The 25,174-nt window shown below is 41.4% G+C and overlaps 4 protein-coding genes across 40 annotated transcripts; 3 read left to right on the top strand and 1 right to left on the bottom strand.

The window, feature by feature from the left end:
• Positions 1-1,991: 1,991 nt before the first annotated feature.
• On the bottom strand, positions 1,992-3,360 carry LOC112283918 (uncharacterized). The gene has a single exon (XM_024523316.3). The coding sequence runs from the start codon at positions 3,132-3,134 to the stop codon at positions 2,190-2,192; it is 945 nt and encodes a 314-aa protein (XP_024379084.1). The 5' UTR covers positions 3,135-3,360; the 3' UTR covers positions 1,992-2,189.
• A 638-nt stretch (positions 3,361-3,998) lies between these two features.
• On the top strand, positions 3,999-5,686 carry LOC112283922 (uncharacterized). Its single transcript, XM_024523329.3, has 3 exons — positions 3,999-4,292; positions 4,932-5,150; positions 5,363-5,686. Exons 1-3 carry the CDS (start codon positions 4,112-4,114, stop codon positions 5,497-5,499), a joined length of 537 nt encoding a protein of 178 aa, XP_024379097.1. The 5' UTR covers positions 3,999-4,111; the 3' UTR covers positions 5,500-5,686.
• Positions 5,687-6,705: 1,019 nt separating this feature from the next.
• Positions 6,706-18,805, top strand: LOC112283865 (uncharacterized). Of its 36 annotated transcripts, XR_016504854.1 has the most exons (22): positions 6,706-7,037; positions 8,371-8,506; positions 8,739-8,856; positions 9,290-9,376; positions 9,541-9,665; positions 10,021-10,101; positions 10,456-10,632; positions 10,870-10,939; positions 11,254-11,426; positions 11,634-11,798; positions 11,975-12,046; positions 12,208-12,270; positions 12,495-12,864; positions 13,069-13,143; positions 13,547-13,650; positions 13,919-14,245; positions 14,774-15,268; positions 15,551-15,673; positions 15,976-16,140; positions 17,391-17,512; positions 17,981-18,088; positions 18,515-18,805. XR_016504854.1 is itself a non-coding variant. In XM_090253271.1 (21 exons), exons 1-21 carry the CDS (start codon positions 7,033-7,035, stop codon positions 17,505-17,507), a joined length of 2,838 nt encoding a protein of 945 aa, XP_090109397.1. In that variant the 5' UTR covers positions 6,706-7,032; the 3' UTR covers positions 17,508-17,844. The 36 variants fall into 36 exon arrangements, 31 of the variants coding, with proteins under 31 accessions (XP_090109397.1, XP_090109396.1, XP_073392614.1 ...); XR_012218285.2 differs by having other exon boundaries at positions 12,495-13,143; positions 13,916-14,245; XR_016504811.1 differs by having other exon boundaries at positions 12,495-13,143; positions 13,916-14,245; positions 17,959-18,088.
• A 1,835-nt stretch (positions 18,806-20,640) lies between these two features.
• LOC112287084 (protein yippee-like At5g53940) lies at positions 20,641-23,636 on the top strand. Of its 2 annotated transcripts, none has more exons than XM_024529751.3 (6): positions 20,641-20,776; positions 21,880-22,104; positions 22,275-22,318; positions 22,676-22,784; positions 23,005-23,060; positions 23,238-23,636. In XM_024529751.3, the coding sequence occupies exons 2-6, from the start codon at positions 22,009-22,011 to the stop codon at positions 23,314-23,316; spliced, it is 384 nt and encodes a 127-aa protein (XP_024385519.1). In that variant the 5' UTR covers positions 20,641-20,776; positions 21,880-22,008; the 3' UTR covers positions 23,317-23,636. The 2 variants fall into 2 exon arrangements, with proteins under 2 accessions (XP_024385519.1, XP_024385511.1); XM_024529743.3 differs by having other exon boundaries at positions 21,880-22,110.
• Positions 23,637-25,174: the final 1,538 nt, after the last annotated feature.

The following is a 25,174-nucleotide window of genomic DNA, read 5'->3' as shown; positions in this document are numbered from 1 at the left end:
GGAGTCACCTTCTTCGATTGCAGTATTCTTACAAATGTTTCAAACTTTGCAAGAAGGTTTTTCAATACTTAATGAACTACCACTATATCGGATGGTAGTTAATTAATCTCTCTCAGATCGTTCAAGAGGGTCATACACATATTGCATAAATACAGACATTGACATTCCATCCGTCATCTGGAAGTTCTCCCATTTATCAAGAATTTTCATAATATCCGCGATGGTGTGCGTTGAATAAAGATTAGCAAGAGTTTTCTAAACAATTGTAGGATCCGTTATGGTTAGGATGTATGGCTTTATCATGTCAGTTATCGAGTCTGATGAAGCCCATCGCTCTTGTTCTCCTTCTCCTGAGGTTTTCTTCTTCTTGAGGTGTTTGAGTTGGTGTTTACATCGTCAAGTGCATTCGTTTCCTGTAGATCCTATTCTATCGTTGATGTGTGTTCGATGAAGCCTTGTTGTCGAATGTAGTTGTCCTTGTGTTTTGTACCTGTGGAGTTGTGTCATTTGGAGGCACTACCTCCCACAAGTCTTCTCTCTCTAGTACACTCTAAATCGTGCTCCTGCACAATTTGTAGTTTTCTGGTCCCGCAAGCATATTTGACAGTGCTATCACTATATCCATCGTTCCCATTCCTCTTCGTATGATCAGTTCTCTTAGTGACGCTCTCTCTACTGTGCTGTCCGCTCTGATACCATGTTGACTACAACCACGCAATGTTGACCACAACTGCACTACTCAAGGTATTCACAGTGACACGAAAGAACACAATGACTAATCTCAAGTAACTCGGTGTCTCCCCTACAGGAGTTCTGTCTTTACTGCCGAGGAAGTAAGAGTTCTTGTGTCTTATACAAGATGTGATTATCAAGACTGGACCAATATGCTGTGTATGGGTTCATACCAGACGGGTAGTATATGCCGGGCATAGGCTGTAATCCTAGACACAAGGGCGGTTTGTCGATATCGTCAACATTACTGCCAGTATGTTTTGAGGAGACTGCTTGAGTTTGTTCTTGCTTTTGACAGCAATCACAAACCTCTGTGTGCTGGAATGTTCAGAATCCCTGCTGCCATGCAAGGTCTCGAGAGACCATGCAGTTTGTTGTATCCAGTGTGTCCTGATCCATGATGCCAGAGTAGGATGGTTTATGTGTCGCTTTGGATCTGTGGGAAGTCACCCTGCAGAGAATTTTTTTAGGTTTCAATTTATATTAAATTAGATGCAGCTACCACAGTGTTATTCTGAAGTTAACAAAGCAAAGCGGGCAGTTCTTGTATAGTGCAAAAACTAGAGCGAGATCGCTGGCAATCAGCAGGGAGATGTAAAAAAATTGTGGTATCAGTATGTCAAGATCCTACCTTCGAGTAGCCTTTAATGAGTGTGCTCCGGTTTCCGGTGACATCGCTTCAACACCTGCAGAACCTCCAGAATCTAATCCAGCCACAGTGACTTGCGTTCGTATGGCCGCCTGCAATCATGTGAAGCACTGACTTTGATTGACCCAAGAGTTTTGCTATCATCCCCGTAATCTAGGTCTGGTTTACCCTTAAGTGAAGCAATTTTTAACTCTGCCGAACGGCCAATAGTGTGCAATGGCACGCAAATGGATAATTTACCCTCAACCCTCTGTGTGAAGATTTACGGTTGTGTGTGCTAAATCTCTGGTGCCTACACTTTTATGAGCTAGGTAGAATACAAGTGAACGCCTCGTGACAATTGTGTGCATTAGAAAATCCTCAGAAGTTGTGTCGACATGTGCATCCAACACAAACAAAAAACCAAAGAATGGAAAAAAAATACAAAACTGCTACACCAGCATAATTGTGCGGCATCGAGCTATTACATCTTACCCAATTCCCAAGTGTTTGAGACAATGTGCAAAGACAGTGGCTCTTCGAAGACAGAGCAATCCAGAATTGACAGAAACCATGCCAATCTTTGACTTGAAGCAACTCAAGAGACATCGTCATACAAACTTGTACAAAATTGAATCAAGCGGTAAACTCAATCGGTTTGTGCATAATCTTGACTGATTTAGTACAATCATGTACTCCAAGTACAGTAACAAAGCTGTGGAGATAATGAAGAATCGATCAGATCGGTCCAACTTCCATTGGAAGACTCTCAGCTGTTCGAATCAGTTGATAAACAATTTCATCTAACACTTCATGTCCTTTATGTAATTCAAGCTCCATATTTCGGCGCCTTCCACAACTTGAACGCCACTTCGTAAAGAAACCGATCCACCAGCATCGCAAGGTTTCCTGCCCGGTTCTGGAAGTCCTCAAACATGAAGCGTTCGACTTCATCACGACGAGTCACCGCCACTTGGTTGTACACAGCCAATAACGGATACTCCTCCCTGACTCCTTCCACGGGTTTTCCCGTTTTCATGGTATAGCTCTGGCGCGGCCGCAGAGATGCGAGCTCAACTGATAACTTCTCTTTGGATTTAATGCTTGGAACAGCGTCTCCTAGATTAGCCTTGGCATCCCCGTACCCTAATACTACCACAAAAAAAAGACGACCATATGCGCTCGTCCCTTCTTTCGATGCGTCCTGTACAGAACCAACCAAGGAGTCCAAAAATTCTATCCCGCATTCGGCAGAGGTCCCATTATCCGCATCCAGATGCAAAAACACTAACTCGTTCATCTCCTTCGCGTCGCTCGATTCATCAAATCCCAACAACCCTAGAGCTTTCGATGCCGTAGCACTAGCATCAGGCAAGCTGCTACTGCCGTCCTCTGCAAGACAGTCCGTGGCAAATCCACATCGCCGACCCAACGCCACAGCAGACTTGGAATTTGCAATAAACGTGGCCTTCGTACCCATAAACCTCTCTGCCATACTCGGCAACAAATCATCCTGTCTCAACTCAGCGCCCGCACTGCCATTCCCTGAGGCAAGATCCTCCTTACACGCCGTCTCCGAGTACACATCATAAACATCAAGCAGCTGCGCCAGCTCCAAAACAGGGCGAGACTCGTCATCCGGAAGGGATCGCAAGGCCAAAAAGCCACAGGATCCCGACACAGCCAGCTGATGAAGATGCGCGTGATGAGGTTTCACGGCAGGCATGAGGCCATCGCCGTAGCAAACGAGCGCCCGCGCGGGCTTATCCGCCATGATACAAAAGCACCTCTACCTGTTTCCTCACGCTCTGGTCGCGCTCATCTTCGTCCACCCACCACCAATTCTGCGACAATGGCGCAATGCAACGCAACCCAGCTGCTGTAAAGCCTAGATTCCTACAAGCCTTCGACAGATCGAGGGGCTCCAACGCGGATTCATGCGCAACAGGGTCGAACTCGCGATTCGGCGAGGAGCGCAGGCAACGAAGACGAAACTCGGGATCGCCACTGTGCGACATGAGGGACTCGCCTCATTCATCCATCCATGCTTGTTGTTGTTGTTGTTCTCGTTCATCCACGGCGATAGGGGGGTTTGCTTCGACCTCAGAACTTTGTGTATCTTAAACCCCTTCAACGCAAGTAACCTCATTTTAATCAAATTCCAGCCTTTTTTATTCGAATCAAAGCCAAATATCAAAAATTGAAACGAAACCCTGAATGTAAGATCACAACTAAACCTTACTATTCCTCTTTCTTTACATATTCATTACTCCCCAAATAGATGATGCTACATCACGACAATATATATGTATACATATTCATTCAACACATTGCTATGGCGTAACTCAAACTCATTGCACCAAATAACTCAGGGTTCTTCGACCTACTATTTCAGGTTTCGTCCTCAAATTAACGAATGCATACAAATCAGCAAACACTTGTAACTATGTAGTGATGACGGGTTCCCATGAACCCGTGATTTATTGAAAAATATATATATATATATAGCGACCCGTCGAGAGTGGAAGTGGACGTGGACCCAAGGATTTGGGAAGGTGGGGTTCAGCGAATGGGGAGTGTTGGTGGGGTACCCCATATCTTCTTCTTCTTCGTCTTCTTCTTCCCATGTTGTAATAGCAGCACCATTTGGTCGATAGGTTTCACCCGAAGAACTTCGTCGTGTGAATCATCCACGCGGACTTACGGAGCACAACAGCGCAGCCCTCAATTGCTGCGTGATTCTATTGCCCGATGGCAGCTCTTGCGTCGACCATGCTGACGACCACCTGGGCTTCGTCTGCTGCCGCTGCGAGGGTGGCCCAGCCCCAACCAGCCTCTTGTAGGGTGATCCTCGCCATTCCTTCTGCATCGGTGGCTATGATGACCTCGCGCAAGAAGCGCAACCTATTCTTCGTTCAAGCTGCGGAACCTGGTTAGTTTTTATTTTATTTTATTTTATTTATTTATTTTCTGGGTGTGTTCAATTTGTAGGTCGAACGCCTTTCGTGGGTTTGGATTCGCATGGTTGGATTTGGTGGGGAGCCAGTTCTGGTTAGGTCAGGTTTCCTGTCCGGGTTTGATCACAATTGAGGTGTGGATTGTCTTTTTTCTTGGTGTCCCACGTACTGGTTTGGAAAATGGAGGAGAGTCGATAGATTTGTTGGAGTTTCAAGCTACCAATTGTTTTGGAGTTGGCGTTGACACACCAACCACTAGGAAAGAATGTGTTGGAAAAGTTAATAAGGATTGTGTTGTGACATGGTTTGGGGAAAGTGTACGAGTAAATATGTACGCCTCCGTGGACCTTCAGTTCCTTAACATCGATGATACATACATTTAGGGTTTTGTAGGATTATCAATGAGTTACGTATTGTAGTGGAATGTGTAGTTTGTTGGCATTGTAAATACAATCTGATCTGTTTATGAGTTTGGAATAATTTTTATTCAGGTTTTTTCTTGTGTTTTCAATCTTAGTGGGTTGGTGCACACATTTCATGGTCATATGGCAGTGATAGTTTCTTCCACCTTGCTAACCAGTTACACGATTGCTCATATCATCATTTGCTCGCAGGGACTGCCTCACTGTCTGGTGTTGCGCCTGCAATCACGCTTACCGAGAAAGCATTGAGTCATCTGAAGAAATTAAGGGCCAGTCAAGACAAGGAATTGTGTCTACGTGTGGGAGTTCGACAGGGTGGTTGCTCAGGGATGTCGTACGTGATGGACTTTGAAGAGACTTCTAACGTTCGATCAGATGATTCAATTATCGATTACGAGAGTTTTAAAATGGGTATGCCTTGTTGCTCCTTGGATCACCGCTATTCCCTCTTTCAGATAAAGTCCCACTGCTTGTTCTTGAGCAGATATTCATCCAAACTTTGAAACATTTTAGGATTAAATGTGTGCTGTAGCGTACATTCTCCTGTTTTTGGAATCGCGTGTTTTTACGTGTTGTTTAAACGAAATCACATGGATACTGACGTCTGTGTTGCTGTTTTTCAGTATGCGATCCCAAGAGCCTGTTGTTCCTGTATGGGATGCAGTTGGACTACAGCGACGCTCTAATTGGAGGAGGCTTCGCTTTTAGTAATCCGAATGCATCATCAACCTGTGGTTGCGGAAAATCATTTGCGGCTTAGGTCATTGTGTTCATAGTAAATAGAATGCAGGTATATTTCCTTATCGCCATTAAGAGATTTATTTATTGAAGTGCAGATCTCAAATAATTAAACTCTGTGCACAAACAGGTGCACGTAAGGTGTATCACATGTAATGTGGGAAGGTTTTTCTTTCCTTCCAAGTAGACCTGGGCGTTTTTTCTTGTCCTTTCCCCTCGTAGTTGTTTGGGAGTTGCGTGTGTTGCTCAGCTTTGTTGTGATTGTGCATGCGTTAGTATGGTTTTCCGAATGTTTTGAGATATTGGAGGATATTGTGTGCATCTTGCTTGAAACCACAGCAGTTCCTGTAGAAGGAACAATCAGTTTGATATTATTTATTGCGGAAGATACTGTGCATTTTATATTGCTACCCTTGGTGCTTAAGTGTCTCATAGCCTTGATCCCGGACAACCTCAAACGAGCTCATCTTTCCCATTTACGTCTTGTGACGTCCTGTGGCGTCTGTTAGTGGAGTAGCAAATTGAAGTACAGGAGAGGATTGAACTACGAGGGGGGGGGGGTCGTGAGAATGACTATTAAATGTACTGAACCCGGAGCTTGTCATAATTGAACCAAAAGTAAGCACCATCCAATGGGTGGATCATAAGAGACTGTTGTTGAGAAATTTGTGAATCTGAAAAACATTTTGTTGAGAAACCAACGATGCTAAAATCTACTTGTTTTATTCCGATACGGTAGACGTATTCAGGCTTTTTCTTCAAGTTGGGAAGGGAAAAAAAAAGTTTTTTCACAAACATTATTTTTTAATTTTTTTTTTTTAAATATGATAGTTGTGAACTACATGTATTAAAAAAAAAATGGCACGGTCGAAGAATGTAAAAATGATGATTTTTGTAACGAAAATGAGATAAAAATGATTTTTAACTTGTCAGAGACGTCTGCTTTGCATATCCACAATTTGCAACATGTTGATTTTGTACATTAGCGGAGTAACTTCATAGCTTCAAATCTCCTTGAATGTAAAACTCAACAGGTTTGGAATGACAAATTTTTGAGGCCACGAACCCTGAATTCGTCTAAGTCAATCTGAAGTCCACATCGAAAGAGGATAGCTGGCACTGATGACAAGCTCCCTTCATTAGATCCAAGTCAACAATACTATTTATGACGAAGCGTGCAACATATATATTCCAGAAGCTGCCGGAACTAGAGAGAAGAACACACAGATCCGCAGAACCAGGCTCACGTTCGTTGGCTGGTTCGTTGGTTGGTGTGCTCCTCGACGTTGTGGGTTCTGTCTCACAGTAGGGAGACTGGATGACAGGGATGCAACAACACCCTCCTGCTTTCCTTCCTTCCGTGTTTCGTCCTCACCTCGGCACCTCTTCTTCTTCTTCGTCCTCCTCCTTGCTTCTAGAACACCCGATTTTTATACTGCGGTGCTCCCTCCCCTTTCCCTCCATCCCTCTTACTTCTTTCCCTGTCGGAGGAGGATTCCGCTTTGAACGAACAGCTCTACACCATCGCCTCTCACGTTGCATGTAGGAAGCAGGTATGAGGTATGTCTCCTGGTCGTTTTGTTTGTGTTTGGGTTTGTTTTTTTGTTTTTTTTGTTTTCTGGGACTTGTCTGGCACCGACGTGATTCGGATCAAGTCACATGCTGTGTGATCTAGACTGTGAGAGATTGTCGTATTTATTTAGGGCTGAGTGTTTGCGCTTCGTAATTGCGAATTGGCTTGCTGGCGTGGCGTTCCATGTAGTGGGTTAAGTTAAGCCTCGGGCGATTTTACTTCTGGGAGGTCTCGGTTTGCACGCACTACACCGTGTGCGAACAGACGGATAATGTACTTCAGAATTGTTCAGAATTGTTTCTTTCCCCACTCGGGCGTCGGATGGTTTAAGAAATGGCTCCATCTTCATAGCCTGTAGACTCCTTGTCTTTCCAGTTATGTAGGGCTCAATTTAGGTTAAGTCATTGGCGTGTCAGTGGGAACCAGCCGAACGTCAAATCGTTGGATTTATTTGTGTTGCCTAGTTAGTTTCTTTTTTGTCAACCTAGGGTTTGAGATTTCGCCCGGTGAAAGTGTCCACGAATTTGAGAGGGGTCGGTTCTTGCTGGAAGTTTTGTTCAGGGCGACGGTGCCCGCTGATCGTGAAGACACAAGAACATCTCAGGTGGCTTCCTCACAGGGTTAATTTAATAAAAATTGAGCAGTGTACCGAATCATTCCTATTCAATCAGCTTTACAGCATTTTCAGCTTCAATTTGCTTGTGAGAGGCAGGCGATTGCTTTAACTCCTCGTATCCCGAATTTTCTGACTCGGGGTTGAAGATCAAAGGCAACCGTAATGCTTCTTGTTACCTTGGTTTGGATTATATTGGTTTATGCGTTACTTCAGAACAACAAAGTAAGGTTGAGCTTAGAAAAAATGACGAATCTAATAATTAAACTTCAGCAACCGTGTTGGATTCCTCTATTCCACTGAGTTCACCTGCAATTTATTTTTGAGTCTTTTGCTCTTTAATTTGGTAGTTTTTCTCCATGTTTATGATTTGCGAGGAGGAAAGTCGTACGTAAAGTCGTGTTAGAGTATTACAAGGCGTTTTTCTAGGAGTTTTCTTCGTTGCGACTGGTGACCTTTGGATTGTCCACGTCACTGATATGTAACTCCTCAGTTCTCAAAATATAGCTTCTGCTTTACCTAATTTCAGTCAGTTTACTTACGTAGGGAATGTCCAATACATTGGACACAGGAGTTACTTTCGCAAAACTTGGTTGATGAATCAGGTTAGTCTACATAATTGGATTTTTCATCCTATTATGGTGTCTACTCACACAATCAACTGTTTCACTTGACTTGCCTTTCCTCTGTTGGTGATTGCGTTAAAGAGCCATGGAGGCGAACCATGAAGGCAGCAGTGGTTCAGGAGCAGTCCCCGAGTCGGAGGCTGGCGTAGGAGAAACTGTGGAGATTAGAATCAAAACTTTGGATTCACAAAGTTATACGTTGCGTGTGGACAAAAATGTGAGTCCTCTAAAAGAGCTGTTCTAGGCTACTTTCTGTTTCCAATAAGTTCTCAGTTCAAAGTTCGTGTTCAGTTTTATTGGGTTTACTTCTTTCTTTGCTACGGAACGTATACCCGTATTCTCTGTGTTATGGCAGTGAAAGAAGACGTTTTTATTTATCCGCTTCCTGCTCCCGTATGTCTGATTATTTTTCTTCTTGAGATGTAATTTTGATCCTCATTGAACTGCAGGTGGCAGTCCCTGCATTGAAGGAACAGCTGGCCACTGTTTCTGGAGTGCCCGTGGAGAATCAACGGTTGATTTGCCGAGGAAAGGTCTTGAAAGACGACCAGTTGTTATCCGCCTACAGTATCCTTGTTTACTAGTCAAAAGTGTAGCAGCTTCGTCAAATTTTTAGTATTATAATTACAATGGTGATATTAGAGTGCTATTTTCTTACATTGGGCATCTCAATTTTTTTAATTAGAAGCCAGCTATGCTGGCGAATGATTCCACTTTGATCAAAAAGAAATTGATTTCTCTTTAACTTTTTAGGGCTTATCACTAGAGGCACCACAGGCCAGAAATTGAACTCCGCTTCCATCCTCTGAGCATTATTAAAGTAACCTCCGTACTAAACTATTGTTCAATCGTGGCACTTAGTCAAGTGTTCGGTCATGTAGAAGCATTAGGTTAAATTTTTATTGATTCCTACCTGATATGATGATGATGAGCGTCATCTAGATTGTCATTGGGGTGTTCTGTACAGTACAACAGTATTTTCCCTAATTCAAATTTGCAGATGTTGAGGATGGACATACGTTACATCTGGTGGCTAGGCAACCTCCACCTTCTTCTGGAGTTGGACAAAGCAGTGCTAGCAATGAAGGTTAGCCCCTATTCATTCTTTATTCATTGTAGCCGTTGTTGTAGGAGTTTCTTGCTACTTCAGGACTGCAGCATACTGGATGTCAGGGAAATAGAGTACGAAGCGAGCCTCATTTCCTGCCCATATGTTGATGGAAGCTGATGCAAGTAATGCTCTTCTTACAGGTGGTCAGGGAGAAACAGGTTTGCCATCATCAGGGAACAGGTCTGGTCACGTTTCACACAGTCTTCTAATGGGAACTATCAACTTTCCAGATAATGGTGAAGGGCAATTACCTGACTTGAATCGGGTAGGTCGTAAGAATGATGGTTTTTATTTTTTACTTTTACTGTTTAAACTAATTAAATTATTAAAAAAAACTAATCTATTTTTTTTAATGCACTCCGCTGTGGGCTCTTGTTTTCTATATTCGAACTGGCTTAATCTAATGGGGTTGTATAAGTTTACTTTCTCCTGTCCAAGAACTGGTGTTTTTATTCATTGTATTTCATCTTGAAGGCTGTCTCTGCATTATTCGTACTTTTTCACTCCTTCTGATCGGATTCTCGCTTTGGAAGCACCAAAGACGTTAATATTTTCATAATTTTTTATGTTATCGTGTTTCAAAGAGGTGATAAGCTTACAGTTTTGGATCTTAAATGCAGATTTTAAATGCAGTCATCAGTTCAATCGGATTACACGGTAATGTTCCTTCGCAAGGCAGCACAGGAAACAACTCTTCCACAGTAAGTTTTTTCATGTGGCTTTCAGGATGTCAACACATAATTTTCAAGTCCTTCCCTCTTAGACCTGTGGTCCTTTGCTAGACAACAAGATTGTGATGAACAATGACATACTTCTTGCGGGTCCTTTTCTGATTTAACGTTGGAAAGTTTCACACCGTGCTAAACACAGTAACTGTCATTTATGAATGACAGCTCGTGTTTGTAGTCGATAAATGTAAGCCGTCGATTTTCTGCCCATACAGGGTATAACATATAGACTTAATTTTTGTAGCCACATTTGAAGATGAGTAGATTGTTATAGTTCGGGTGATTTTTTAATCGTTAGCTTTTACTTTTTTCTGCGTGCTATCGCAGGGGGTGTTACCAACCCCAACAGGAGTTCATGCCGGTGCACCCGACAGAAATGGTGCGAGTGACCAGGACACGGGTGTCCGTGAGCTAGAATTGCAGATTGACGCATTGTATGGAATCCCTTCTAATACTACTGGAGGTGCTGGTCTAACTCCTATTCGTGTGGTTCAGGCTCCTGTGGTAAGCTATCCATTTTGTAACTGTGTCATTTTTCATTTATATGCCCATTTAATATGTTTCGCTTGACCGGAATGTAGTTGGAGTAGATGCGTGTGGCATTCCTTTTCGTATAATTATTAGTCACTTTGAAGTCTGAGGAATTATGAGTCTATTGTTCTGGACAATTAAACCTTGTCATGTTGGGATTGGGTGCAGTCAATAATTCCTTGTACGTTGTTACTTCTAAATTATTTTCAGGTTGTCCCTGACGCTTTGACAACCATGTCCCAGTACTTGGACCGTTTGGAGCAGTCTTTTGCTTCAGAAGGTAATCCCTTTTGCAGTTCCTGAACAGTCCTTACAGTATTCGTAATCAGATCCATAGGCATTTTGAGAACACTTTATTTCCACTGCCGGATATAAGATTTATCGGGCTTGTTTATACTAAAATCTTTAAAATCATGTGCTCATTCTTTTGGGGTTTTGAGAAATTTGATTGTACGTGCAGGTCGGTAGCTGCAGTTGTCTTTAGTATATTTGACGTATATATACTTGTATTTGCGAAAACCCTTTAATCTGCGTGAATTTGTGACTTTTGGGTTATTTGAGATAGAATTTCGGAACTCTTTTGCAATGCCGCAGAGTCGGCGCGAACTTCCAATGTTAGTGACAATGGCGGCACGGAAGTGAGGGCTGCTACCGATGTTCGTCGTAGTGGAGAGGAACCTCAACGAGGAGCTTCACCTGCTGCCTTAGGAGCCCTTGTGAATCGAGTGGATAATTTATTGCGTGACCAGGCTAGCTCTGCGCTTTCTGTAAGTCTTGTCATTTTATTTACTCATTACTTTCCTTGCATCATTGCTGTTGACGTATGTCCTTCGGTTTAGATTAGTAAAATTTGCTTAGATCTGTAGTCTACTTTTGATTAATTTTTGTGTACTAACATCTTCACGTTTGTATTTTCTAGAATGTTTTACGATAAAAATTACGGATTCTCAGTTGCTTGAAACTATTCTTGCCAGCGTCTTGCCAGTCGATTGGAAAACGAGCCAACGATGTTGGACGCTGCCGCACGAGAAGATGTACAACACACAGCATATCATGATGGTAATTTAATGCAGCAGATAGGGGCTCTCCTTTTAGAGCTGGGCCGGGCTACGTTGTCCCTCCGTATGGGTCAATCTCCTGTAAGTTTTCTTCACATTCTTACGGCACATATTTTTACTCGAGTAGTCTTATCTGTTCTTAGTCAGTATGAACAGGCGTCTTCTAGACTGTCGTGTATGATCTGTCTCTATTCGCAAATCGGTAACTGTTCCAAGGTTGGATGCAATGTTGAGGCTCTTCTGCTTTTGTGTTCCAGAGCGAGTCTGTAGTCAATTCCGGGCCAGCTATTTTCATCTCCCCCACAGGACCCAATCCGATGATGGTTCAGGTTTGTACATCTACCGCTTGAGATTACCATTTGAGTTGTGTTCTTTTCGTGGCTGAAATGGCCATTATGAAGTCTATACGGACACAGAAGCATCTTATTTGGACTATCATGCCTTTGGCTGTTTTTTCTTGTTTTTTTCTTAAATAATGTATAACTTGCAGGGTTCAAATCTTGCTTCTTTTCGACAAGTCTTTGATCTGTCTCGCACACATCGTCACAATTTTGTAAGTCATGGATTCGAAGAATGGGAAAAGAAATTGTACTGCATTTTAAAGTGATGACTAAAAGATCCTGGAAGGGATTGTTCAATCGACGAATTTGGTGTGTTTATATTTCATTAATGTAAGTGATGATTTGTTTCAAGGATCGAGCGAAAGGATAAGGACAATGGGATACTGGCTTAGTTTATAGACAAAGTTTTTTTATCTGACTAGTTCATCTTTTGCAGGCTTTACCACCACAGACAGCAGGTGGATTGGCCGTTGGAACAGCTCTTCCATCACCTCCTGGTACGTTAGGTCCATCACCTGGTGTACCTGGGGTCTCTAGAAGTATTCACGTACATATCCATACAAGCGATCCTGGAGCTCTTATTGCTGTTCCCTCTTCCTCCCTTAACTCTGCTCCGAGACAATTCTCACATGAAGAACTTGTTCGCATACCTGCTGGTGGCGCTGGCTCTACTCTGCGGCAATTTTTAGAGCGGGCAGACCATTTGATTGCACCTCAAAGCGGTGCGGCACCTAATGATGTGGGCGGATCTGCTCGTCCGAACCGCCCCAGAAATGAAGCTGCTGACGGGGCCAATCAAGCTCCAGGTAGCGCGCCTCCTGGCCCCTCTGGAATGCAAGGCGCTCTTATGACTGTTGATGAGACTGGAGCTGTGCGAGTGGTTCCTGTTCGCTTTCGTGGGGGTGTTCATCCTCCTTCTGGCAATACTGTGGATCCATTGGTTTCGAGGTTTCAACAACAATTTTTTGTCCGGCCAGTTTCTAATTCTCCAAATGATACACCTGTTCCAGCTGCAGCGAATCCTGTACCACCAACATCCACTGATCAGTCCAGGCAAACGGATCAAGCAAGTCGCAATACACCAGGTATGCTCTTCCTTTTCTTTGATTCTAGTGTCTGCTTACATGTAGTTTTGCGATATAGCTTTGTGATATGGTCTGTTAAGGTAATAATTGCCTTTATTTGCAATTTCTTTTCTGGACATGCCTCGCCAAGGTTCTGTTGTTCCCTTCAGTATTTATCTAAGGCTTTACTCTTGTGTGATTTGTACATATTTAAGTCAAACAGACCTAGTTCTAACATTAACAACATAATCAGCTTCTTTTACGTCTCAATTCATTGGCTTTGGAAGGTAAGTTAACGGGAGTTAACATACTTCTAAGTTGGTCCCTTTGACTAGTTTATTCCGTGTCTAAGCTACGAACGTAGCCTAAGATCAGGCTAGATGGGCTCTTGAGATCTTCATGGGATCCTTTCGCTTGTTAACAGGAAGTGAAGGTGATGCTGTAGATCTTATGAATTCTTTGGGACCTCTGTTGCAACATTTAGCTGGTGCACTACAACAGCCAGGGGCTTCAACATCACTTCAGCAGGTTCAATCCTTACACCCCTTGTTGAGGATGCAAAAACTTATGTTTATGTGGTTTATGAAGTGACTCGCTCGATGGTTGTTACTAATTGCAAAGCCTTGAGCTCGATACTAAAGGTAAAGGCACCTCGTAAGCATGATGGACTAGTGACACAGCTACTAGATATGAGTGGGGTAGTGCACTACAGTTTCAAAGATTACATGATTGCTGGTGCTCATGACGTGGTAGATGAGAAAAAACTTGAAGTAATTTGACGTGATTTGTTTAGCAGCCCAATTCCGAAACTCAGCAGCAGCAAAGACCAGATGCAACCGAAAGAGAAACAGATACTGATGCTGGGCTCACAGAAGATACCCAGGCTGAGAGAGAGTTGTCAAATGGGAGGGTTGTTGAGCCAACTCTTGAATCTGGAGTGACGAGCATGGTGACTGATCAGGTGAGCGGCGATGATGAGAGACCAGGGTCGAGTGATCATTCTGCTCCTCAAGGACAGGCGTTAAGAGCGAGTGTTAGTGGTGGCCCTGGCGGGGGATCTTCGGATGTACCCGCCTCTGCACCGATTGGACTTGGGCTTGGGGGTCTTCAGCCTCTTGCAAGGGTGAGTGAACACATATTTCTGGTTGTTTGATGTGGAGGTGATGGTTTTTTGTAGCCATGTGCTGCAATTTCAGATCAGTGCGCGCCAGCGTGAACTCTGATAGAAAAGTTATGTTAATAGTGACTGTGACAAAGTTCCTCGCTCGGTTTCTTATATCTCTGGTGCTTTTCTTTGTGAGCTAGTGTTGATCCGTTCTGAAGCTTAGATGATTTGATAGAGAATTGCACTATATGTTAGTTTTCACGTCTACGTGAGTTGAAAGGAGGAAAGTCAAATTCTGAGAGGTCGAACGCGGGAAAATGTGTTCATACGAAGAGATTTGAGATTCTTTTGCGTAGCATGATCTTTAGGATCAGCATAGAATGAAGCAGATGATCGTGATGATTTCAACAACTTTACTATTCCAAATTCAATCTCATTGTAACTGAGTTGTTTGTCCAATCATGCACAGTTTTGCTGCCGTGCGCAAACCTTTTCATAGGTTTAGTTTTTTCTATCTAACTGACAAGTAGCACATGATGTATGCAGGTTAGAAGGCGGCGGCAGGCACAACAGTCCAGTCAAGATGAACAGCGACAAGCAGGGCAGGACGCTTTGCAGAACCTTTTAGCACAAAGAGATTTGGCAGATGAAATAAACCAAAGAAATAACATCGCTTTGCCTTCCCTTGGCAATCTGGTGAGAGCAGTAGGAGGTGGTGATCGGCTGCAAGGGGGCCCAGGTATTATAGGACAACTTATGAGGAGCCCTGTCGTGGAGAATCTTGTCCAACAAGTCATGCAGGGGGTTGGTGATGGTGATGGAGGGGATGGAGCACACCGTGGACCTGCAACTGGTGGCCTAGATTTGTCAGGGATGTTGCAACACATGATGCCTGTAGTTACCCAAATGCTGGGCGGAGGATCTTCAGCATCTTTTCCTGGGTCTGTAGCAGGCACTAGTACTAGAACAAGTGATGGTGGAGCTAGGGGGACCACTTCTCAGCCATCTGAGACTGAAAGATGGCAAGATGCTCTATCACAGGTAATCGATAATGCTCATCAATGAGTGTTAATTTGTGTCTTCACTATCTTTAACATAGCTGTGACTTTACAGTAGTAATAAGCATTGCACGACCGAGGTCCCCGGTTTTCCTTGCTCAATCCACTGCCGAGTAAAACCCGATCACTGCAATCACAATAAGTGAATAGTGAGTCGTGGTTGTCTACCTAGCCAAGGGTGGAAATTAGTGGGAAGTTAACCGCCTAAGTCTTTTTATCATAATACAGCCAAGTATTTAACACTTTTTTCGTTACGTAATCGCAGGAGGAAGTAGCTGATTGGACTGAGACAATTGCAGCTGATGAAGAGGCTCAACAGTCAATGCCTCCTCAGCGTCCATTTAGTGATGTTTACCGTCGTGGGACGCCTGCTGCAAAACGGCAAAAAGTTTGTGACTTATCTGAAGCCGACTTTTCTCAATTAACCAAGATTTAGAGATGCTCAGCTGATTCATGTCTTATCTATTATGTGCTATGTTCATTTACTGCGTATGATATTTCGTTTCAGCAGAGGTTGAAATCGGTGTCCGAAATTGAGATCTATATGATATAGGTGGCTAGCTTGAAATTTTACTTAATATTCAGCGGTCAAAACCGCCGTCTTGAAATTTATCGCAATCTTGTCACTGATTATTGTGAAACACAGTGGTTATATGATTTAGTAACATGTTTTGGAGAGATGTTATGCAGACTGCAGTGGAGTCAGCAGCAGAAAATCTTGAGGATGGAGGATCGGCAGAAATTCTTCTTCGAGATCTGGCTGGTGCTGCAAGTGCAGAGATTTCAGGCAATAATGGAACTGTCGGTGCAGATGATCTAGCTCAACAAGTAGTAAGAGTTGACGGGCTTGCTGAGGTACGTCAAATCTTCATCTTGGACGAGGAACCGTAGTCAAATCATTCGGCTTACGGTTAAAATGCGATTGGTTTGCACGTTCACATTCTGGTACATGAACGAGCAGCTAGAGTGTTGCATCATGCTTTGCCCCATACTCTAGCAGCAAAGTTCTGAAAATTGATTGTGTGACGTGATGAAGAACGAATGCTTCATTTCCCTTAATTGGATAGTCTGTCCTTGAGGTTAAATGGTGAGATAGCTTTGAGTATGTATGTTTGAATAATGTCTGCGAGTTGTTAATGATGTCGATGAAACGACAGTACGGTCTGCATGCTGCACTCTGCACTCTTAACCTGCATCGTAAAGCTAGGTGGAGTGATACAACCTGCAGCTATTTTATTTCTTTTTCTATTGAACGTGAACGCGAATGCTTGTCAATCGTTTTTCTGTCGATTTTTGTTTGGGTTTTAAGGTGTAGGACGTGAACAGTCAATAACGTAAACAACCTTGTTGGCAATCGCTCTTCCATTAAAAGCACGATTTATTCTTACCATACGAGGAATATTTTATTAATCGAGGAAGAGAATGTTTCCCCACTTTCCTGTTTTCTCGGATTTACCATGAGACCTAAATTTGTAGACTGTATGGTATAGAACGGTTTTGATTTTGTAACGAAGTAGTGAAATAAAATGTCGCATGAACTGCTTATCTTAGCACCAGCATGCCTAGATGCTTCGTTTTGCTGTCTTTGTCTTAAGCGAACACACCATTTTTTTCAGTATGAATTTGGCTATCACAGGGTTTGCTGAAACCTGCGTAGTCTTATGACGCACATGCTTAGAGGAATATTGGAGCTTGTTGCTTGGTTTTCGTAAGACGTACTTGTTTTATGGTGCACTCGTTTCTTCTGTTTTGTGTGAACAATTGTGGGTATATTGGCCTATATCCGGACAGTAGTTTGAAGCCTTTTATCATTGATATGCATAGAGAATGGGATGAGATATAATACTTATATGACTTGATCACATGACCATTATTCAGACGTTTTGAAGAATTCTTGAGATGGAAAATTCTGGTGCCCTGTTATCAAAATGCTAAGACTATGTACTCGCAACTTGAACTTACTGTAGTAAAGCAGCATAGATCCTGTCAGTATTAGTCTCTCGTCCGGTTATAGGCTGGTATACCCTAATGGATGGGTGCGTCCTGCTGATGGCAGGCCTACTTGGTTGTGCTGTTCAATGACCTGGCTGCACGCGTGGCAGCAGACCCGGATTTTGGCGATGGCTCCCGCTTCCCACATTCTGCCCGAATCTTCGGCCAATCCTCGCAGACGCCAGCGGAGCCAGATGGAGAGTGAATCTGATTGTATGCAACATTCTTAATGCAGGTTGTAGATGTTAACCACAAGAAATTTCTCATGTGGGTTGTAGGCGTTTTCTTCATGTTCTATTAATTCCAAGGGGGTGGATTAGACGTTTTCATGTGATTCCTTTATAATTATGCTCCTCAGATTAGTTTAGGCTTTGGTTCTTATGAGCCTACAGTTCCATCCAAGACCAGACTTTGTTTATTTCGATAGAGTGCAATACGAACCATTTCCAACTTGTTAAAATTTGTAGGTAACAACAAACTAAATGGATAGTGCTCATGGAGTTTGGTGTTTTGGTTTACATGTATCAGTGCTACATTATATACTTTCACCACAATTTTACTACGAAATACGTAAATTTTATCGCCCCCAGTACCCGTACAATAATTTACAATTCTTGTTTGTGATGTAGCGCTTCCTTGAACTCCATCAGAAGGTTTGTTGATTTTTCACAAACTGTGCAGATTTACTGAGGTGGTATTTCAGGTCATGGACTTGTCGAGGATGCCTGACATTGGTGTTACGTGCATTTCATGGACAAATCTCCAGTTCTAGGAGATTTAGGTCTTCCATCAGCTCCAGCTTCAGCCTCAAGTAAGCGCATGCCGAATGGTGATGATTAGTATAGTTCTTGGGCTTTGCTGGAGACAATCGGATCAGAATCGGATCTTTTGTGATGTGGAAGTGTGTTGTTGCAAACAACTTCAACACCTTGTACCCAAGCAACGTGCAGAACTTGCGAATCATAACCTTAAGGATAAGCCATGTTCTCATGATATGGGCAGTCTGTAGGTCATTTCAAGGGAGGTTGGAGGCAACTTTGTGCTTAGCAAACATGCTGACAATGAAATTAACTAAGAATCTTAAGTTTTCGTCGTAAGATTTCGCTGCAACTCCTGCGTCATGACTTTGTTTCACACCACGAATAAATTCCTGACACTTTTGCAGTTAGTTTTGTGATTTCTAGTGCATGTATTGCCACTGTCAAGACATTTTTGCTGTGTTCAATGGTTGTGACAGGATACCAAGGAAGAACATTTGATGGCTCCGCCACCCATTTAGGACGTCATTGTAGATCCGTTCCTTTCAGCTCTTGAGAAGATACCGTATTTGTTCCAACATCCAGACACATCTTCGTCTGAAACATCAAACTTGGATTTTAGGATGCTTTTGATCATGATGTTCATCAGAGGGGTTATGCCAACTTTTAGTTGTAAGAGTAACGTCTTCATATGACAGGAAATTCTTCATTAGATTTTTGCCTAAAATTGTACAACCTTCTAATAGTGCAACCTTAGTACACTTTTTGAACTCTGTTCTAGTTCTGGAATGCTTATTTCTGCTATCCTATATTTCTGCTATCCTATATTTCTGCTATCCTATATCTACTTTAAAAGTGGAGTGTACTTTCATCACCAACACTATCTCTACAATTTTTATATTGCATTTTGACTAATACCAAAATGGCATGCAATTTAATTACATACTTAAGAGATGAGTTGAGTTAGAACTTTTTTGTGCAATTTAGTTTAGGATCTTAGAACAAAAAATCTACTTAGTTGAATCTATTATTGGATGTTATTTTGCAGATATGTGATGCAAAATTAGTGTCAAGGACATCAATCTCAAAAAAAGGAAATCCTCAATACATTTTTGAGTCATTAAAAAGAACTAGAAAGTTATTCAAAAATGAAATAATATTGAATTAGAATGGCTATTGCCAAAAATTTAAAAACTAGAAAGTTTTGGAACATGACTAAGGACTAGAAAAGTATTGATAAGAGTAAAGAAGGCTTCACTCTTGCCTCCATATATACTCTTAACTAACAGCTATGTAGCAATGTCCTATAAGACCTCAAAAATGTATTGACTTTGCAAGACACATATCTAAACTTACAAGGCAAGTTTTTTTATGTGTGTGCCGTTTAATAAACTTCTTCCACAAGCTACCAATACATGGTTAACTTGTTGACCAAGTTTCTAACCTACAAATCAACTACAAATATATATATATATATATATATATATCTATAAAGTCAAAGAAACATCTATGAAGCTTTTAGGAATCTATTTTAGAAGGTCTTATGAAATTAATCTACTTTTATCTACTTTTATTTACTTCTACCTAATCATGTAGGTATTTATTAGAGTATCTGTGTATGTCTGTGTCAATTAGTCCATTGTTAATGTATTGAGATGATTTATTCCAAAACATTTTAATCAAAAATTGCTTGTTGGTATATTATTAATACTAATATAATTTTTTCATACAATCATGTCTTTTAAAGGTCAAAATATATGTAATTTATGAGGTCTTTACACTTAGGGGAGTAGGAAAGAGGTCACAATTATTAAAACTTGTGATTAGTTGAAATTAAAAAAATATTACTTGGTTAGATTTATATTTGAGGAAGCTAATCAAGGAGTTTGATGAAGTTAAGAAAAGATTGTGAGAAAAAAAGATAAAAGAGTTTATTTTATTGTGAGAGTATAAATAATGTTTTATTTATAGAATTTGCAATAAGTCCCACTAAAAAGATGGTTTTTTTATAGAAATTTGAAATCTTTTGTTTCAATTATTAATAGTAATAATAATATTATTTAAATATATTAATATTATTCTACATTATGAAGTAAAAATATTATTTAAACCCACATAGTTAGAAAAAAAATAAAATCAAACAAAAAAAAAAAAAACATAAAATAATGCTACAATGAGGGGCAAGGGCTAGAAAAAGGATGAGAGTAAAAATAGCTCGGTTATCAAACACAACCTTCTTCTTCTTTTTACTTCTACCCCCTTATAAAATTTTACTTCAACTTTTATTCTTATGAAGAACTTTTCCACATTCCTGTTCAATTCATCCAGAAACCCAAACCACAAAACCCGCCCGGGCCGGGCCGGACCGGGCGCGGGTGCGGGCGAAGTCTATCCTCGACCCCCTGGGATACGACACGGAAATAGACACGGTCACGTTTCCCCACGGCTACCCCCACCCACGTTTCGCCCCTCCTTAATCCGCTGCCCTCATGCTCATCCTCAAGACATCCATCCATAATATGAACAAACCTCCTCTGGATGGATGATAGAAGAGCCGCATGCTATAGCCAGCGGGGGGCGGGGCAAGTCAGAGAGAGAGGGAGGAGTAGAAGAGGATTCGGCATCGGAGGAAGATTGGGCTTCACAGGCTTTCGATTTCGTTGCAGTTGGGGGGCTTCGGAATTTGACGCAATTGCGAGCAGGGTTGCTTCGGAGCCTTCTTTCCTACCTGCTGTGGTCAGGTTGGCGCGATGATGTCACTGTTTTTTCTCGCCTTTGTTGGGGTGGTTTTCTGTTTGGTGCGTTGGTTTCTGGTGGTTATATGAAGGTTAAGTGTGGCTGTATTGCGTTTTCGGACTTGAATTTGGCGCTTCCGGGTGAGAAGGTTGAGTTTGGGACTGTGTTGGGGTGTATAACTTGGCCTCCGGATCGAATTGCCAATTTGTTTTTAGTGTTTTTGAAAAAAAATCTTTTTTCTAATTTGTGTTGTTGTGCGTGTCCTTGTGTGCTTTTGTTGGTCGGATTTGTAGTTTAGTTGCATGCATTTTTGAGGAGTTGCTGTTTTCTCTGTGAGATGGATTGCGATAAATGGCGAGGGGGATTTTTCTGTGTTGTTTCTTTTGTGCGGTATGGCTGAGGCTATTGTCAATTCGGTGGGTTGTTTGAGGATGTGCTGGGTTAAGGCCCCGTCCTTGGGTTGGTTGATCCCGAGGGTTTATTCTACTGGAATGTGCTTTTTACGGTCTTCTCTGTTGTAGTGCCATCATTAGTCCTTGGCTGCATCTTTTGCAATGCCGGTGGTGTCAAGTTTGTCATTCTCGATGGTTAGAAAATTTAATTTTCTTTGCTGGTTGTAAGGTGTTCTCGTTTGCTGAGTTCAACTTCAGTGATGTTTAGAACCAAACCTCGTCACATTATTATCATTGTCTATGTTGAGTTATTCCCGAATTTCAAACAGTTTTGTGAAGGAACGGATGGTTTGAAAATGGTTGAAATTGAAGACTCTCGTAGATCATGAATGATCTGGTAGAATAAGCTTATAGGGTTGGAAATTGTGTATTCTGGCGAAATTAACATGGTTTAAGACCAGGGCCGGGGATTTGGTTCACTAAGGGCGAGAAATTTCAATAGTGTTTTAGAATCCATATTTGACTATGTGGTGATTTCTGCTGTGGCTTCTTGTACTTAAATTGACTGTGACGTATCATCAACTATCCGTAACGTATTCCAGATGTCAAAGGATTCTATTTCCACCTCTTCGTGGGGATGTACTTGACAAGTAGTGCCTGTATTTGTTGTGGAAGTATGTTTGGAAGTACTTTTAAACTGGTCTTCGTGAATGCAGGTGAATGCATGAATTAGGGATGGCAAGGTGATTAAAGTGCGACTGGATGAATTCCTCACGGAATATAACACGACGAGGTTAAGTTCATTTGTTCTATAATTGTAGAAATCAAAACCAGAGGATTTGAGTATGGGTAGGCTATACTTGATTCAGCTCGACGGCCGCGTCTATAGTTGCCGGTATTGCCGCAGTCACTTGGCCCAATGCGACGAGCTGGTCTCGAAGGTAATGGTAAATTTCAAGCATCGCAACCTAAGTGCAGCCAATCATAGTTTGTTTGTCTTTGTGGTATGGCACGCAACCGAAAGATACGCGTTTGGTTTCGACGTGATTAACAAATGAGTATTTAGGCGATTCAGCTAATTAAAAACCCCCTTGTTTCTTATCCTGTGTAGTCATTCCACTGTCGACATGGGAAGGCCTACCTCTTCAATACAGTGTAATTGTCTCACCCTGACTGAAAATCGACTTTGGTGAGGTTGTTGCATTGAACAACTGAGCTTCCGTCTCCTGAATACGATTGCCTTCTAGTTCGGATACCATTTGAAATGCTTACTGAATCCCACTTGGACAATAGAGGAACTGTAGAGGGGAGCGATGATTAATGTGTTGAGCAAGCGGTTTGGTCGGGGCAAACATGTTGACACGCTGCAGTTTTGATTGGATAACTTTGATTCCTCATTGATGAAGGAATCGTTTCAAGATTTATTTTTTTGACTTCCTTTGTTTGGTCACACTTTGATTGCTGGCTCATTGTGAAATTTTCTAAAGCCTGATGGTGTGTCATGATGTACAGGGTGAATGTTTCACTCGGGCCACAAGAAGATCGCCTGATGACCACAGGCAAACACACTGTGGCAGACATCTGCTGCAATTGTTGTCAGCAGGTCGTGGGCTGGAAATATGTAAGTAACTATGTAATCAATATTTGAACACCTGTTACCACATACTCCAAAATCTTATTGATTCTGTTGTACCTCAATCTGCTCCTACTAGGATTTCCACGGTTAAACAAATGTTGGTTAAATTGGTATAAAATGAGTTTAATTATTTATTTCTATAGAACCGAGAGCGCGCTTGGCAGTTCTGTTTTAGTTCATGTATGTGGATATTTGATATGAGCAGGAATCAGCCTTCGAAAAAAGTCAGAAATATAAAGAGGGCAAATTCATTCTGGAACGGTATAACTTCTAACCTTATTATATGTTTCTGGAGGTCTTATTTTGTACATCGCATATTTGTATATCATGACGTCTTTCGCTTTACATCCGCAGTGGCATGTTGCACATCTTATTTCCGCAAAGATTTAGTAGACTCAGTTGTTGCTTTTGTTTAACAATGAAGTGGTGGTCATCCAGGGCTAAGATGATCGATGGGGATGGAGCCAGCTTCTATTTGGATGCCCACGAAGTGGACAGTGATGCAGACAATGAGTAGAAAATGTTCTGCTTATCCAGCCAATGGCTTAGGTTAAAGGTGTGAATACTTTGCAGTGGGTGGATGGTGGCTTCAGCTTGGTGGTTTTAGCATGTTTTAGTTTTACTTGTCTTAAAGTCTCTACACTGGTCCCCTATTTCCGTCTTCTTTATCCTCTGGTTGCAGCATGCCTGTTCCCAGAGTCTACAAATACTAGATCGGTTTACTAGCTTTTTTTGGTTTGGTGTGTCATGTACAAACTCCCGAGAGCCTATGTGTCCTATTCACTGGAGCTACTCCTTTAAAATTAATGTAAATATTTTCTAATTTTTTACTTATAACTGTTATAGAGTGTTGAAGGCAAGTCTCGACTTGCTCTGAATTTCTGTGTCGATGTTCTGGTACTCCCGAATGGGTGCAATAGTGACACAGCATGTGACCTCGGATCCATGATTGTGTTTCCAGAATTTACAGAGCTTGTTTCTGATTATCGACCCTCGTGACGTATGAATATTTTCTTTGGACATGCATTAGTGTTGGCTTCAAAGCTTCCGAGTGTCATATTGACTTAGTGCAAAGATTCTATCAATGTCATTTGTAGACTTTTCTGAGGTGTGATCATCAAGTACCAAACAATTTGTGTGTTTACCCATCCGTCCATGAGGTGTAGGTCATTTCCACTAACATTTGTCACTTCCTCTCAGTACAGATGTGTGTTATGGGTACAAGAGGTTAATGTGTTGTTCTAATGAATTTCAAACCTGACTTCATGTTTTTATGTTAGAGACAAGCATATCTTGAGCATCATTTATAAGTGGATTATTATACTTAGAAGCCCATTTTAAACGGTAACTGTACAAAAGTTAAACACCAGTGACCTCTTCCTGAATGCACTGTTTCGAAGTCTTCGCATTTGGAGCTAGTAAAAGTGAGTAGAGTCACCAATTGAACCAAATTAAAATTGTAACTGAAACTCCAAAATAAATAAAATCTTCCACCTTAACGAACAATTTCTTATAAATGTACAAAAGAATTTGTTTTAAATTTAAAATCAGCATTTTTAGTAGTATTATTATGGTAAAAAAGTATTACACTTACTGTCCTACGTCCAGAATTCCCCTCGGCACCGCACCTCTGCACGATGTTGCTCCGGGAGGCTTGTAGCACCACCCTGTGTCTCTTGGTTGAACTCCTTGACTAAGACCCAAACTGCTTTAAACAAGTGATTTTGAAATTTGTCACTTGTGTAACAGCAAAAACTGAATGAAACATGATTTGAGTACAATTTCTCCCATCTTAAAAGTGTATTATTTTTCATGTGGTTTTAAAACAGTCTGTTCTAATTTGCATCTGTCTGAGAAATGTGTAAAGAGTTAAATTCAATTCATGAATTAAGGATGTTAAGAAAAGAAAAAAATAAAAAGAAAAAAAAGAAAATAACCTTAAATTTGCAAATTAGTTTCAGATATTTAAGCCATTTTAGTGAGAGAATTTTTGATTATTAATAATTTTCTTTTACACTCCGAAATAGAATATGGCCCAAATTTATTGGTACATCAAAATTTAGTTCAGTTAACAATCAGTCGTAACATTTAGATTAACAAAATGCATTGATTTCCCAACTTTAACATTTAATGGAATTGAATTTTTATTCCAACTTCCCCAAATTTGTGTACAAACAATGATTTGGTTACATTTTGTAGGAATATCAAAACCCATTAAACGAAATTTCAAAACACGTTTGTGGTTCTTTACCACATCAGTGCTACTTTAAAAGCACACCCAGAAACCTCTGTTTAGACACAAACTTCATACAGAAGATATTCAAATACACATTTTTTGTAATGGAACTTCCCTTCAACAGAGACCCCATCCTTAA

The sequence above is a fragment of the Physcomitrium patens genome, chromosome 1 (genome assembly GCF_059467195.1).
Source record: "Physcomitrium patens ecotype Gransden chromosome 1, ASM5946719v1, whole genome shotgun sequence".
NCBI classification, from domain to species: domain Eukaryota; kingdom Viridiplantae; phylum Streptophyta; class Bryopsida; order Funariales; family Funariaceae; genus Physcomitrium; species Physcomitrium patens.
Note: the sequence above shows the minus strand (reverse complement) of the source record. Positions and strands in the feature narration are given on the sequence as shown.

Excerpts from the sequence above, each read along its gene's own strand:
- LOC112283918 (XM_024523316.3), bottom strand. The coding sequence starts at position 3,134 with ATGGCGGATAAGCCCGCGCGGGCGCTCGTTTGCTACGGCGATGGCCTC.
- LOC112283922 (XM_024523329.3), top strand. The coding sequence starts at position 4,112 with ATGGCAGCTCTTGCGTCGACCATGCTGACGACCACCTGGGCTTCGTCT. Across the intron at positions 4,293-4,931 it reads CGTTCAAGCTGCGGAACCTG|GGACTGCCTCACTGTCTGGT; the intron begins GTTAGTTTTTAT and ends ATTTGCTCGCAG. Across the intron at positions 5,151-5,362 it reads TTACGAGAGTTTTAAAATGG|TATGCGATCCCAAGAGCCTG; the intron begins GTATGCCTTGTT and ends GCTGTTTTTCAG.
- LOC112283865 (XM_024523260.3), top strand. Across the intron at positions 10,102-10,455 it reads CAGGAAACAACTCTTCCACA|GGGGTGTTACCAACCCCAAC; the intron begins GTAAGTTTTTTC and ends GTGCTATCGCAG. Across the intron at positions 14,246-14,773 it reads GTCTTCAGCCTCTTGCAAGG|GTTAGAAGGCGGCGGCAGGC; the intron begins GTGAGTGAACAC and ends TGATGTATGCAG.
- LOC112287084 (XM_024529743.3), top strand. The coding sequence starts at position 22,009 with ATGGGTAGGCTATACTTGATTCAGCTCGACGGCCGCGTCTATAGTTGC. Across the intron at positions 22,111-22,274 it reads AGCTGGTCTCGAAGGTAATG|TCATTCCACTGTCGACATGG; the intron begins GTAAATTTCAAG and ends TATCCTGTGTAG. Across the intron at positions 22,785-23,004 it reads AGGTCGTGGGCTGGAAATAT|GAATCAGCCTTCGAAAAAAG; the intron begins GTAAGTAACTAT and ends TGATATGAGCAG.